Source organism: Larus michahellis, chromosome 1 (genome assembly GCF_964199755.1).
Source record: "Larus michahellis chromosome 1, bLarMic1.1, whole genome shotgun sequence".
Taxonomy (NCBI): Eukaryota; Metazoa; Chordata; class Aves; order Charadriiformes; family Laridae; genus Larus; species Larus michahellis.
Genome location: NC_133896.1, coordinates 135,057,142 through 135,071,577, shown reverse-complemented (window position 1 = coordinate 135,071,577; position 14,436 = coordinate 135,057,142). Strand labels below are relative to the sequence as shown.

The 14,436-nt window shown below is 38.8% G+C and overlaps 1 protein-coding gene across 1 annotated transcript in view; it reads left to right on the top strand.

Moving 5' to 3' along the window:
• Positions 1-14,436, top strand: part of PDK3 (pyruvate dehydrogenase kinase 3) — a 61,826-nt gene that overhangs the window by 28,994 nt on the left and 18,396 nt on the right. The window contains exons 3-5 of the mRNA XM_074604448.1: positions 4,444-4,515; positions 10,616-10,800; positions 12,923-13,012. Coding sequence (XP_074460549.1) covers positions 4,444-4,515; positions 10,616-10,800; positions 12,923-13,012 — 347 coding nt within the window. The remainder of the gene's footprint in view (positions 1-4,443; positions 4,516-10,615; positions 10,801-12,922; positions 13,013-14,436) is intronic.

Sequence of the window (14,436 nt, the reverse complement as noted above, 5' to 3'; positions counted from 1 at the left end):
TGCTTTAGTCTTTTTCTGACCGAGACAGTTTTCTGCACAATTGCTTCCTGCATAGATGAGAGAAACACTTGGCTTGCCCCTGCCTGTTACTCTGGTAAAAGTGCTGATCCTTCAACAAAGGACAAGTGATACTGGATTATTCCAGGGGCAGCAGTGTTAGGAGCAATGTCCCAGTAAGCTAACAGAGTAGAAATCTCAACAGAGCATACCAGTAACGGTGGGCAACCAATCAAATGCACACAGCACAAAAATCAGGTATCGGCTACCTTCAGTACCAGAAATACTCATCGCTGTTTTATTCTTAGGTTCAGCACAGGACTGCTGATGCTTGAGATTTCTGGTAGGAGATCTGTAGTAAAGAGCACCTGCTGTGTTGCTGCTTCTTAAGTGTGATTGTTGTCCTGAGTCTTCAGAAACAGGACTTCCATAATATACAATGACAGATGGGGGTGAGCAGCTTCCTAATAACCTCCTCTTACTTTGCCACGAGAGAAGCTGTCACTTTTTTCATGACACAGATTTACTGAAGCATCTTTCATATGGGAAGAAGCTGAGAGCTGAGTATTTCCTTCAAGATATTCAGCAAGCTGTCTGGACTGTTGGACCTGAAGAAGGGAAGGTTTGGGTGGGCAGGGGAACAGGATATTATCGGTGTGTATAAATACCTAATGGGAGAGAATGAAGATGAGGGAGCCAGACTCTTTTCAGTAGTGCTCAGTGACAGGACAGGAGGCAGTGAACAGAAATTAAAGCACGTGAAATTCCATCTGAACGCAATAAAAAACTTTTTTACAGTGAGGGTGATCAAACACCCCAAGAAGGTTCCCCAGCGGGGCTGTGGTGTCCCTTTTGGTGGGGAGATTCAAACCCCAACTGGATGTGGTCCTGGACAACCTGCTCTAGCTGACCCTGTTTGAGCAAGGAGGTTGGACTAGATGATTTCAGGAGATCTCTTCCAACCTAAATGATTCTGTGATTCTGAATTTTCTTGAAAAGTTGGCTTGCAGCCTTGGATGTTCTGGGAGGCAGAAAGGGCTATTGTTGCCTTTATGAAAACAGGGTGTAGAAGAGTGGACTGGGGAAGTAGGGAGAAACAGAGTGTGAGGAAAAGAAATGAAGTCCCCCACAAAACAGGGAGGATGACAACAGAAATTAAAGTAGGAAGAGAAAGGATTTCAAACCAGGAGGAATGTTTGAAAGGATGGGGGAGGGGAGCATGAAGAGTAGAGGGGTGGTTGTTGGCAAACTTGCTGACACCTACAGCACTTGGCCCTTTATGTAATATGAGAAACACTTTACAGTGTGGAGGGTGCTTGTGACAGTTCATACCTCCTGGCATGTATTGTGCTATGCCTGTGCTGGAGAAATCACAGCGTTTTGGCCCACTCGTTGATTCAGGTCATGATGACTACCTTGGGTTTCATAGATTTGATGCACATCTGCAGCAGGTTCCAGTTTAAGTTTCTTCTGAGAAGAACCTGGTCTTCTGAGAAGTGCCAGAAGCACTGCAAATATAAGCAACGTAGATTAAGTGAGGGTTATTGGGGGGTTAATTTCAAAACCATATAGCAGGTTTAGATTTGTTTAAAAAAAAAAAAAAAAGCTAATGTAGACTTAGTCATTGAGTGGCAAGAGATCAACCTGTATTTAAGGAATAAAATAAGACTCCTTCACAGGAATCCTGCAGGTGTATTCTGGGTAGGCCGTTTTTCTCTGTAGAATCAAAGAAATATTTTGCCTATTTTCCTTTTACCACACAAACGTATTTAAGATAGCAAATATTTAACTGCAATGGAAGATTTAAGCTTTCTTGTTATACTACAACCCACAGCATGAGGGAACCAGTCTGATCTGACAGTGCTGGTCATCTTAAGTCTTTAATTACTGAATGTATTTGCAAGAAAAAGATGCCACATGAATGATACCTGTTTCTCTATTCACAGAAAAAGCCCACAAAGTCCATTTCCTCTTTGAGACAATTATGGATTGAATGTGATATGTTCTTATCACCTATCAAGGAAATGGCGAAGGAGGTAGCAAAGACTGGTGGTGGAGGTGGCAGAGCAAAATTGTACACGGGAATGGGTCTTAAGCATTGCTTCTGCATGACGTTGCCTGGTTTAGCAAGAAGTCAAAACCTCATCTTATTGCCTTCATAGAGCCAAACTGATGATGCCCTGAATTGCCTCAGTGCCCTGTCCACCACTTTCCCATCTTTCATTTTGGAGTTCCTTTGCTGATGCTTTATTAATGTGTTTTGCACACTGTAATTATGGTACCTTTTTTCCTATCCCATGATTAACTTGATTTACCTTGATTCATATGAGGCAGATGATGTTGAAGAACACACAACTCTTAAACAAAAGGAGTGAGCATGATCATAATTTGTTACATGTTAAGTCTTGCAGGTAAAGCAGCTGAGTTCAGAGAGTAAAGCAGCTTTTTCCAGTGAGAATTAATAAAAGGGCAGTGCGTGCAAGGACACATTCCCAAAGGAGATTAGTTCTCATTCAGTCTTTCAGAAACTCAGCCCCTCCTCCAGCTGGTGGTCCTGGTGATTCTTCCCCTGCCTCTCTATCCACCACATCACCTATACTGTCCCTGCATAGTTAGCACTGCTTCACTTGCACTTTTCAGGAACTCATCTTCAGCTACGGCTCCTTAAATTACTGCCTGTTCCTTGAAGTGACCCCAGGCAATTTCTTGAATTCCTGAGAGTGTGGTGAGATAGTTTTTCCAAACTGGTACTATCTCTTAGCAGTGTAAAAGAACATGTTTTAAAATAAGCAGTACTGGAGACATCAGCTACTTCCCAGACTTGTAACTGACAAACGTTTGGGGGATTTCTGTACTCATTTGTGAGGGCTGCAGGAGGGCAAGAACGCAAAGAGGGACAGGAGCTAGTGTTACTATGCTGACCATGTTGAAAATGTTGGTCTCCCTGGAGAAATGTCACAGTGACCTGTGGTGGCTGCAACTGAAATGGGGGGTGGAGTAGCAATATGTGGTTCTGGAGGGAGTCATTTAGACAGCAGTGCTGTCTTAAGCTTTGCTGTAGCTTGAAGATGTAGGGTGAAGTTTCATAGCCTGCTTAAGCTGGTCTTAACATAGAACTGCTACCAAAAGAGGTTTTATTGTAATGTGAAGTTGTCCAAGCTTCAGCGGCTGGGGTCAATCTCATAGGCACTGAGTTTATGCGGAGATCATTCTGCTGAGCTGGTCTAATGGGTTGCTGCTACTGAAAGGGGAAAGGCTTGCTCATTTGTTTTGCTTTTTCCTCATGTAGGCTTTATGCTTATCTTTTATCTCTTTTGCTAGCTTCAGCTGGTTAAACCCTTCTTTGAGTTGTTTTCACTTATGAGAATGATTAAAAAGACCAAACAAACTTATCTGGGTGGCTGTTTTGCCGTTGCAGGGAGTTCAGCTGTTGACACACACATGTGATTAGCATTGTTATCATGGTGTGAATGGCAGTGCTTAACCTGGGTGAAGGGAGGGCAAAGGGAGAGAAAACGATAGCTCCTTCTGGTAACATTGAAACCCTGTCTTTTACGAGTGTGATTGATACCTTCTGTGATTTACTTCAAGAAATAGGTCCCACTTCTGTAATCTTTAAAGCTACATCTGTACTGCTGAGTGCACCTGCTTCAGGGGGCGATACCTGGTTCTCAGGCCCAGCGGTGTGACGTGGTGGCATTTCTACTGGTGTTGGGCTAGCTTCCAACAGAGCAGGCCATCTGCATTTGTGTTGAGTGGTACTTTGCCTTCAGTCTTCTTTGGGTCGTGTGTGGTATCTTGCTGGCTCTAAGTCTCAGTTAATATCCCATGTGTGCTGAATGTCTGAACTAGGCAAAGCTGTGTTGTGTAAGAGTTGTGTTTTTACAAAACTGAGGGTTGTGTCACATGGCCTGAGGTACAATGTGAGGACATGTGGGAGCGTGTGAAGGGGCATGCTCTTCTGGAGTACTCTGGTAGGACCAGCTTGGTGCAGACGTGTTAGGATGGCTTTTGGGGAGGGTTCCCTGGAGCTTTATTTTGGAAGGAAGGTTGGATTGTTTTCTGAGGAACGTGGGAGCAAACTAACATCTCTACAAAGTAGATGACCAAGAAATCAAGATCTGGGGATGAACTAAGTTACCTGAAATTACAGACCTACTTGAAGAGAGGGTTTGCTCCTGTTAACTTCAGCTTGATTTATGTATCAGTTTTCCTGAATCGTGGACTGTAGGATCATAAACAATACTTTTTAACTCAATATAATATATTGTAGTTGCTTTCTTTCCCTTTGTTGCAGCATCCCATTTCATTTTATCCTCTGCAGAGAACTGTGTACTGTGCTTCTGTTGTTTCAGATGAGGTTATAGTCTTAAGATCAACAAAAATTCAAAAGTAATTTAGGTTTAAGTGTTTTAACTAATACTTTATAATTTTTGCTTATTTCAGGTACATGCAGAGTTTCCTTGAGCTTTTAGAATATGAAAATAAAAGTCCTGAGGATCCGCATGTTCTGGATGAGTGAGTAATTCGTTTTCTTGTGACAGTTCATTTTAAAATAATCTCTCTCAAAAAAAAAAAAAAGAAGTGGGTTTGTACTGTAGGATAACAGTGATCTTATTTGTAAGGTAGAATTTGTGCGGCAAAGGCCAAAATTGTAATCTGATGCAGAATGTAGGAATCTAAGTGCTTTTGAACAATATATTTTACATTTATACAGTCTGATAATTTAAGAAATGGCATGGAATGCTTCCTCCAAGGCTGCATTGAGAAGACAGCATGCATGTGAGACTATACTTGCATATCAAATACTTATGAATAAAATGTTGTTTTAGTATACATTGAGCTTAGTACTCTGTTGTATGTAATGTATATTAACACATTAATACTTTCAGTTTTTTTAGTTTGAAAACATTCAATGTGTCAATCTTGTTTTTATCTAAAAACTTTTTAAATGGACTTCAATTATTGGTGTTCACCTATCTCATTCAATAATATTACTTATGTTTGGAGAAGAAAGGAAAGCTTAGCCAATTTTCTTTATCAATAAAATCACATTAAAATTGTGATTAGAATGTTTCCTGGAAATATGTATGCATAAAAAAGGAAAAAAAAAAAAAAAAACACACAAAAAAACCCCACCCCTGTGTTAAGTGAGAACCAGGGGTGCAACATATGCATCAGAGACTTAAAAAACACACACACCCCCTTCCCCCCCAGCACTAAGGTCTATGGTTACTTTGTACCATACAGCAGTCAACTTTGTTTCAGGAGATTACTTCTTGCAGGTTTTTTGCTCTGCTGATTAGGTTTCTTAGGGTGGCTTGCCTTTTAAACTTGAAAATTTTTTTTAAGCTCTGAAATCTTGGCTGATCAAACAGTGCTATATAGGAAGTGTTTCATAAAACATCTTGCCATTCAACAAATGCTCTTTTTGTGCAAGATACTTCCTGTGCTGTGCAAAAACGGTGTTTTATCTTCAGTTAGTTTCAGATACATTAACTGCTGTGTTATGTTAGGTTAAGTAGGGGATTTATTAGGTATTGCGTTTTAGATGTTGCACTCTGGCTGTGGGCATGTTATCTGAGATCCTTACACTTTATTTTTTAAAGTATCAAGCAATACATGCAGGGGAGACTTAAGTGCATGAGTACCAAATTCCCTCCATGGCAGAACTGTAGAAGGAGCCATAAGGATTATATGACTGAGTGAATTGTAGTGCTATTGAACAAGGGGGATGTAACTTTTCTCAGTGCGAGCCCTAAGCTGGAATACTGTCTTCAGTTCTGGGTACTACCTATTAAGAAATTAAAACACACATAGACAATATTGATGTGAAAGGAACAAGAATTAGAGACTTGGAGAGTTCCACCTCTGAATAATGTTGAAGGCATTTGTTTAGACTGGCAAAAAATACTGAAGTGTGAGACACTGAAAGTCTGAGTGTGCCAAATATATATATATATATGTATAATCTCACTTTAATAAAGGATGAGTGGTTCCTTGAAGTGGAGAATTAAAAAATGGCTGATTGTTATTAAAGTTGAGATTGTATACAGGGCAAAAAGTACAAATTCTAATATAGTGAGGACAGACTGAAAAAGACCGTTTCAGAAGGCTATAGAGCATCGCATTTTAAAAGCTTTTAAGAATAGATTTAGATAGCTTTCAGTGATGTTCTAGGCATGCTTATTCTGTAATGGATAAATAAGATGAACTTTTTGACTACCTCTAGCTATTACATTTTGTGATTCTATATTTACAGCCTGTTTGCTAATAGGACAAGAATTTCTGTTTGTCACTAGTTTAGCAGTAAGTTTTCCTACTATTTTATACTAAGTTTGGCCTGTGAAAAGGGACAAAAACTGCATTATCTGATTAAAGATCAAATTTATTCTTCTTGGATAGGCTACCTAAGATTAGAAAGATTTACTTTCCTTCTGTCTGTATGTCATCTGTTCCTAACTTTCTGAAGGTTATGCCAATTAACTGGATACTGAGCTGTAATTAGCTACTATTTTAATAGTAAAGACAAACATCGTCCTTCAAAAATACTCTTAAGTATGTCCATATTTATCTTGTAATAACCCAGCAGATAAATCTACCTTTTTATGAACACTGGGCAAAATCCTTTAAAGGGATTTTTTTTGTCTTAGCATTTCTGTGATGAAGCGGTTCAGGGGTGCTTCAGTTTCTTTAGTGCGTTCTATTGGTTAGCAGACCTTACCAAGACTTACTACAACTTTGCCAGGTTACTGTCGCTGCCAGTAGTATGGGCCTATGCCAAAAGGTCAGGTTACTTTTGCATTTTTGATAACACAAATATCTTTCCTCAAGCTGCAGACCGGTCCCGTGGAAGTCTTTCCACGGCTCCATCAAACAGTGTGATTGCAGGGTGCTAAGATAAGGTGTCCACACTTTGTAGAGGGTGTAAGCTGGCAGAAGTGTTGGAAATTTCACGTGGTGTCAGTATGCATCTGGATAAACACACAGAGGCAGAAGTTGTTTTTCAAAAATTGAAGGGTTTGTAAAATGTGCTGTTCACGTGTACTTTCAAAGAGCACTTACTCCACCACCTATACCCGTGAGTTTCTTTGCTGATTTTTCTTTTTGGGGCACACTTGTGAGAGGGCATGTGTGGGAGTGTCCTGGAACTGAGAGCAACTGAAGTAGTAAGCTAGCAGTACATCTAGAGATAACACACACACACAAGAAACTTAGTAAACAAGAACTTTCCTTTCTGCAGTACTAAGATTAAAATACTGATTCTGGTAGCAATTTGAAATAAGTAAGGCAATTTGAAAGGCTGAGGATTTGGGTCTTTTTAGTCTGGAAAAAAGATGACTGAGGGGGGATCTTATCAACGCTTATAAATACTTAAAGGGTGGGTGTCAGGAGGATGGGGCCAGGCTCTTTTCAGTGGTGCCCAGTGTCAGGACAAGAGGTAATGGGCACAAACTTGAGCATAGGAAGTTCCACCTAAACATGAGGAGGAACTTCTTTCCTTTGAGGGTGGCAGAGCACTGGCACAGGCTGCCCAGAGAGGTGGTGGAGTCTCCGTCTCTGGAGACATTCAAAATCCAGGTGGACGCGTTCCTGTGCAACCTGCTGTGGGTGACCCTGCTCTGGCAGGGGGGTTGGACTAGATGATCTCCAGAGGTCCCTTCCAACCCTACCATTCTGTGATTCTGTGTAAGTACTGGAGTAGATTTGATTAAGAGGGTGCCATTTTGTTACTTTGAAGTAATGTGAAGTGCTACTTAGTTTTGCACTTTGAAAGTAGCTATGCTTTCTAGTAGAGAAATCTTTTAGCGTGGGCTTGTTACCTGTCTCTCTGGTTATTCCTAGCTACCGGCTAGTGCCTCTTTTAAAAAGAGCAGCCAATCGAAAAAAAACCCATTGCGTGTTCCATTTAAAAGGATTTTTTTTTCAGTATACTCATCACTTTCTTGTCTTTAATCTTTCAGATAATACTATCCATAAAATAGACATAGCAAAAATTCCATTTGTCTTTATGTTGACTTCTTTTCTTGCACTGTGATGATAGATCAAAACAGAATAATATATATAGTCATTAGGGAGTTAAATAATAACTTGTGTTGTGACGTTCATTAATTGTCTTTGCAGAAGTCTATAGGCTTAATTTATTTAATAGCAATGGTAACGCCTTAAATATTCTTTTGTTAATACAGAAGCCACTGAAGCTTGCTTGACTAAAATAGCTTCATATTAATAATTTCTCATCTGTCAAACCAACTGCATTATTTATTCATTGTGGTTTTGAAAATATGATACACTGAATTTTGGAAAAAAACCAATAATTGCTAAATAAAATTTTCAGAGCTATTCTGGAGTATTTCTGCCCCCAACTAGTCCCATGAGCATTTTAAAAATTCTTTGATGAGGTCTCCCACAGTTTGAGTACAGCAAAAGTTTTGAGTCTTTCATTGGGGGGGGAGGGGGCGGGTAGGGAGGGGTTTGTAAGGATTAAGTGGTAAGAGTAAGCAAATGTGTTTTGATTTCTGCCCTGCTGCTTTGAAACATGCCTACGTACTTCATGTATTTGGTCCTTTAAAGGCATCTGCCTGATGGAAACACTTCAGTGAACATCTTTGAAGATGGAACAGGAGGCTTGTCATATCTCTATAATAATGAAGAATTCCTTTATCGTGTGTATTTGCACACTCAACTTCAACTGTGATTTGCTGGTCTGTAGCAGATAAACCTCCTAGCGCTTTGTTTGCCCTTCAGCATGCCCTGTGTGTTTGAGCACTTTGGTAGCAGGATGTCAGTGAACAGTTTGCCCTGGTGGAGCACATGGGCATCATGTTGTATATATTGTGGATAGTGGAGGTATTGAAAAACAAATAGCAAAGCTGTCAGCAAATAGCAGTTAGTAGAGAGTGTTGACAGTTGTCTTTCAGATGTCATTGTAAGTGTTGCTTCTCAGCTTTGTTTTTAGCTAGCGTCTTGTTGCTCTGAAACAGAGAAGCAGCATGAATACAACTGGGCACTAGTCTTTCTCGAAAACTAACATCAGACCTCAGTGGTTACAGATCACACAGAATCAAGACCTAATAAACATAAAAAGAGCCTACAAACATTTTAAGCATTAAAATATTTTAAGCTGTCCCGTCATCAAGATTGGTAAGTAAGAAAACAGTCATTCTGTACTGTGATATATTTAGACTGGGGAATTATGCAGTTAGATTCCCCTTTTCTAGGCAACAAAATAGTGTTGAAAAACTACTGAACTGTTTGTTAATACACAGGCAAAAACTGGTGGTTAGACTGCAGGTGGTGAAAAAACTATTAAAAGTGAATCCTACATTCCTTTGGAGCTGGCAGTATAGGGTGGGAGAAATAATTTTAAAAGCATATCACTTGTTAAGAATGGTACGGTATACTATCAAATGATTGTCTTGGCTAAGTGGTTCTGAAAAGGAAGGAAGCATCTGCTTTAGAAGTGATGATTATTGGTAGTCATTTTTACTTTTCTTAGTCTTAATGTTCTTTCCTTTCTTAGTTGGTGTATATTCTACTTTTGATACAAATAATTAATACATTTCTTTTTTGTGTTCATTATAAACCTACTGAGAATGTTTTGCTGTTGGGGTTGGGTTTTTTTTAAGGATCTGTAGATTTGCAGATACAGGCATAGCTGAATGAGTCTCCAAGCTGTGCTTTCTTTTAAAAGCTGTATTTCACTGTGTGTGCTTCTCTTTTAAACAAGGCCATATAATCATTGCAGTGTCAATTTAATATTAGAGAATGTAGCAGGCTCAAGTAGTAGTGATTTGCCATGTCTTGGCTTTAGAAAATTATTAAAAATTAACATTTCGAGTATGCATGAGTTTGCATGCGTGGAAGAAAAAGGATGAGCCCTTTGAAGATCATAGGTGTTGAGCTGCCTTGGCAGGAGAAACAAAAATCCTCCAAGCTGTTTCAAAGTTAGTGCCTGTTAACAGGTGCTTGGTTAAAAGCGATGGAAGTGTTATCCCGAGGCTTGCCGAGCTACCGCGGGAAAGAGCCCGTCCGAGCACGGTTGTATGCGCTCTGCCATCCAGCGGCGGGAAAGGAAACTGAACAGAAGTCACACTGATAATAATTACATGTCCTGATACACAAACTTACCAGAATAGATGCTGGGCAAAGGAAACGCATTCAAAAGTTACGCTGCGCAAGTTGAGGTGTTGGGAAAGAAAGTATGAAGTGTAAAATTTCTCAGGTTGTTTTTCCTGAGTTTCCTATCTTCCAGCTGCCGTTGGTTGCAGAGAATGAGCGTTACCATGGTGCATTCGTTTGCAATAAAAGGAAAACTTTTGCTCTCTGTTAATGGAAAAGACAGATTTAATTTAAAGGAATGATTTGCAGAGGAATAACTTAATTTGAGGCCCTAAATATTTCACAGATTTTGTGAAGAAGTTGACCAAGTAATTTTGTTTAAATAGGTTTGTTTAGGTACTGCTATATTTTTATATTCGCCCTCTGATAATGTTTTGTTGGCTGGGAGGGATAATAAACAGGTAAAAGAGTTTTGCTGGGAGGAGTTGAAAACAGAAGTGAGAGATTGAGTTTAATTATACTTTTAATAATCTGTTTCTAATTTTGTTTCCTCTAGCTTTTTAGATGTTTTAATTAAAGTCAGGAACAGACACAATGATGTGGTTCCAACCATGGCGCAAGGGGTGATTGAATACAAGGAAAAATATGGCTTTGATCCATTCGTTAGCAGTAACATCCAGTATTTTCTAGATAGATTCTACACCAATCGCATCTCTTTCCGTATGCTTATTAACCAACACAGTAAGTAATTGCTTTTTTCATCTTTGAGAACTCATTAGTTACTGCTTGTAAACCTGAAGCCATAGTGTTGCTTTGTTTTTGGTTTTTTTTCCATACTCAAGACTAATTCTTAATATTCTGTGCTAATTATGGTAAAAGATATGCTGGCAACTGGTGAATTTGGTACTTTGCAGTTATCAGAAATGAATCCGAAACACCAGTACGCTTTCTTCTGTAATTGTCAGTCTTTGTCAGCGTGGCTATCGCTTTTTAATCTTGTTGGCAGAGACAGCTTGCGTAGTGATACGTGAAGTATTTTTAGATAGTAGTAGAGTAGCTGTATCTTTCTGCTCACAAATCTCTCAATATAGTTTGTACAGCTCACATTTATTTCCTAATGAAATGCAAGGATGCCATAAGTTTTGAATATATTATGCACAGTATGTCGTCTTATTGTTGATTTTTCAGCAAGCTATCTAAACTTTCTTGCCTTCTGAATAGGTTGAGTATTTCTAACTTCAGTTATAAATTATGTCCCTTGTCACTCTCTACTTCCTATTCCCTATTTATGAATAAATGCTAGAATTAGTCATCCTTTGTTATTAGCTTCTGTGTCGTTTTTTGTTACTAATAAATTTACTTTTTTATATTCATATTACAGAGTGAAAGGAGTTATTTGCACAGCTCCTATTAACCACTATTTGCAACCGTGCAGAAAGTGATCTGTATAAAGTTAAGGACAATTTTGTGATCTCTTTTAGTGTATCTTGTACCTTTTTAGCTCTAAGCTTCATTCTATGCCCGGTATTTTGCTTTTATGAGCTCTTAGAAATTGTAGTACACCACAGACAACACAGGTGCTAGAGTACTGTAGTGTAAGGTATTTTATTACAAGTTATGTGTCTTTCCAGTAAGTTTTTGTGTGACTAGCAAATACCTTGCTGTGTGTGTACAAATAACTTTCATGTGTCAAACCATACAAAATGAGGTAAATGTGCAGCTTCTTCTTTACTTGAACTTGGGCAGGCAAATGACAGACATAAAATCAAGTTAAGTTAAAAGGTTATCATTGAAGAGTTCTAGCAATAAGTAAAAACGTTGTTCTAATAGAATTCTTGGGCCGAGTGTTAGCAAAATTTGCAGTAGTTCTAAAATATTAAACTAACTGTATTGAACTGAAGTGGAAGTGTCTTGTAGATGCTGTTATTTAACTGATTGAAACTTAAAACTGCTTGTAGATGCTTAAACTTGTACAATTTCTCTATGCTAAGCAATGTTAGTGATCCGTCCATGACGGTAAATATTAAGCTTGAAGCACTGATGAAAAAGACCATTGGAAAGCAGAATGCAGAAACAGGCTTTTGTTTAGTTTGCATTTCTGTTTCATACGCTGTTGACAGACTGTTTCTTACAGTGCAAGCTGCAGTGTGCCAGTGTATTAGCTCACCATGACCAGAATAGGAAAAAGCTTTCAGAGCTTGTCTTTTGCTCACCCTCATACTATATCTGTTTCATATCAGAGATGACTAACTTGCTAAAATAGCAGAAAATCACTTCTGCAAAAAAGTGTAAAACCTTTCTACCTTGAGAGCTAAACTCTTGGGGAAGGATCTGGTGAGCGCCAGACCCTTGTGCAAAGGAGGGAGTGGGGAGCACACTGCTGACAGTCAGGGAGAAAGTCTAGTGAGACCTCTGTGCCAGCTGTGAAATTGCAGCTCAGGTGAGTGTAAAAGGCTTTTAATGCTGTCTTGCAGCTCCTCAGTCCTTTTTACTATAATGTTGCATTGTTGTGAGTGCTGCTGTTCTGAAATAATAGTATGAATGAAGCATTTGATGCTTTAGTTTTATCTAATTTTTAATAGTCCACTTTGAAATGTACGTTTTCATCTTAACCCGCCCACACCACTATTTCTGTATTAACTAGTCTTAGCTATTAAAAAAATGAAAAAGAGGGGGGCTTATAAAGAAAAAGGAGGAGGAGGGAGGCAGTTAGTCTTCCTAAATGAGAATTCTGGCAATTCGCTAGAGAATCTTTTTACAAAATGATGTGTTATCCACTAAACTTCAGATACTGTCAGATTTAAACTTTCTGGGCTGCCTCAAGTGTAATAGACAACTTACTGCCATTTATTTTTCCTTTTAGCACTTCTTTTTGGTGGAGATATTAATCCTGCTCATCCCAAACATATTGGAAGTATTGATCCTAATTGTAATGTGGCAGAGGTGGTTAAAGGTAAGATGAAGCTAATATTTTTGTTGATTAAAAAAACCCCCACAACTTAGAATATACGTAAATGTGTTTTTGAGATACAGAAGACTGAAGGTCATTTAAATTCATTTAATAAAATAAAAAGAAGAAGAAATGGAAGTTCTGCAGTTGCTTACAATAAAGCCGTGGACTTATTGAGGCTTTTTAATGTCTTCATTATTGGGAATGGAGAAATTTTTGGTATGTTAACAGAACTAAGAAAACAATTGAATTTTTTAATAACTTTAATCTGACCTTTTCAATATCAGATTAAGTATATAAATGTTTTGATAAACTTTAGATTTTTTTTTTTCCCTGGAACGCTTAGAAGCAAGTTCTCGTGTATTCCTCTTCTATATGATGCTAGTACTAAAGAAAATTGAGAGTAAGTGAAACTTTCCAATTCGTTTAGTTAGGCTTTTTCAGTAAAATGTCCTCAGGTATACCAATATTGCAATAAAACTCCCCATTACTATGTGCATCTGATCATATCACAGCCCATTCTCTCTTATACAGAAGACGTGTGTGATGGTTGTACCTGAATAATCCGGCATGGCTGCATTGGAACTCCTGTTTGCTTAATGCTGTGAATGCTCATATGCTTTCAGAATGTTAGCAAGTAGGCATGAGGCAATGCTGTCTGCTTCAAGAACTTGTGTGTTGAAGGTTCATACTCTGGGTGTATCTATTTACAAATACAGGTCTTGCTGTAGGAGTGAATTCCGCCTTCTGTCCTTCACTGCTGTTTGTGCAGCTGCAAGAGGGGAAGAATGTGTTTTTTTCCCCTTCACTTTCAGCCTTTGGTGAAGTTAGGAGGGAAACCTTTGTTATGTTAGATTTTGACCTGCGTGACGGCTTGCTTTGTAGTGTAGATCCTTTTTACTGTTTATGAAGGCTTCTTGCTTTCTAGCTCTTTTTGTCTCTAAGGCGGCCTTTTTTCAGCAGGTTTCTTTTCTTTTGATCTTACTCCACTTTGACCTCAGCATTGTATATGTTACAGTTGTGTTGTTCATTTACATACTCATTCTAATAGCAATGTTTGCATCTATTTTGATCATCAAATTTGTAGCTGCTGCCTTGGACAGAGGAGTGCATATTGTCAGAAGGTGCTCAGTCCAGTTTTCAAGCCAGTAGCTAAAATAGATCTTCCATATCTGAAGAAATAATCACTAACAAAACAAGGGCATTGTAAACAGTATCCAGTGTTGTCTTCCAAAGAAATGAAATGTCCTTGAAGACAAAGCCTGTCTAGAGTCAAGGTGATTGAGGCCATTTCCTTGTAGAATTGGTGGAGGGCTTAATTTACATTCTGTATGTTGTGCTAGCTCCAAAGTGTTCTAGTTCACAGGCGGCATTCCGAGCAGTTTGTCAAAGTTAAGATGTTGATTTTGGCACTGCGTGTGGCAGCT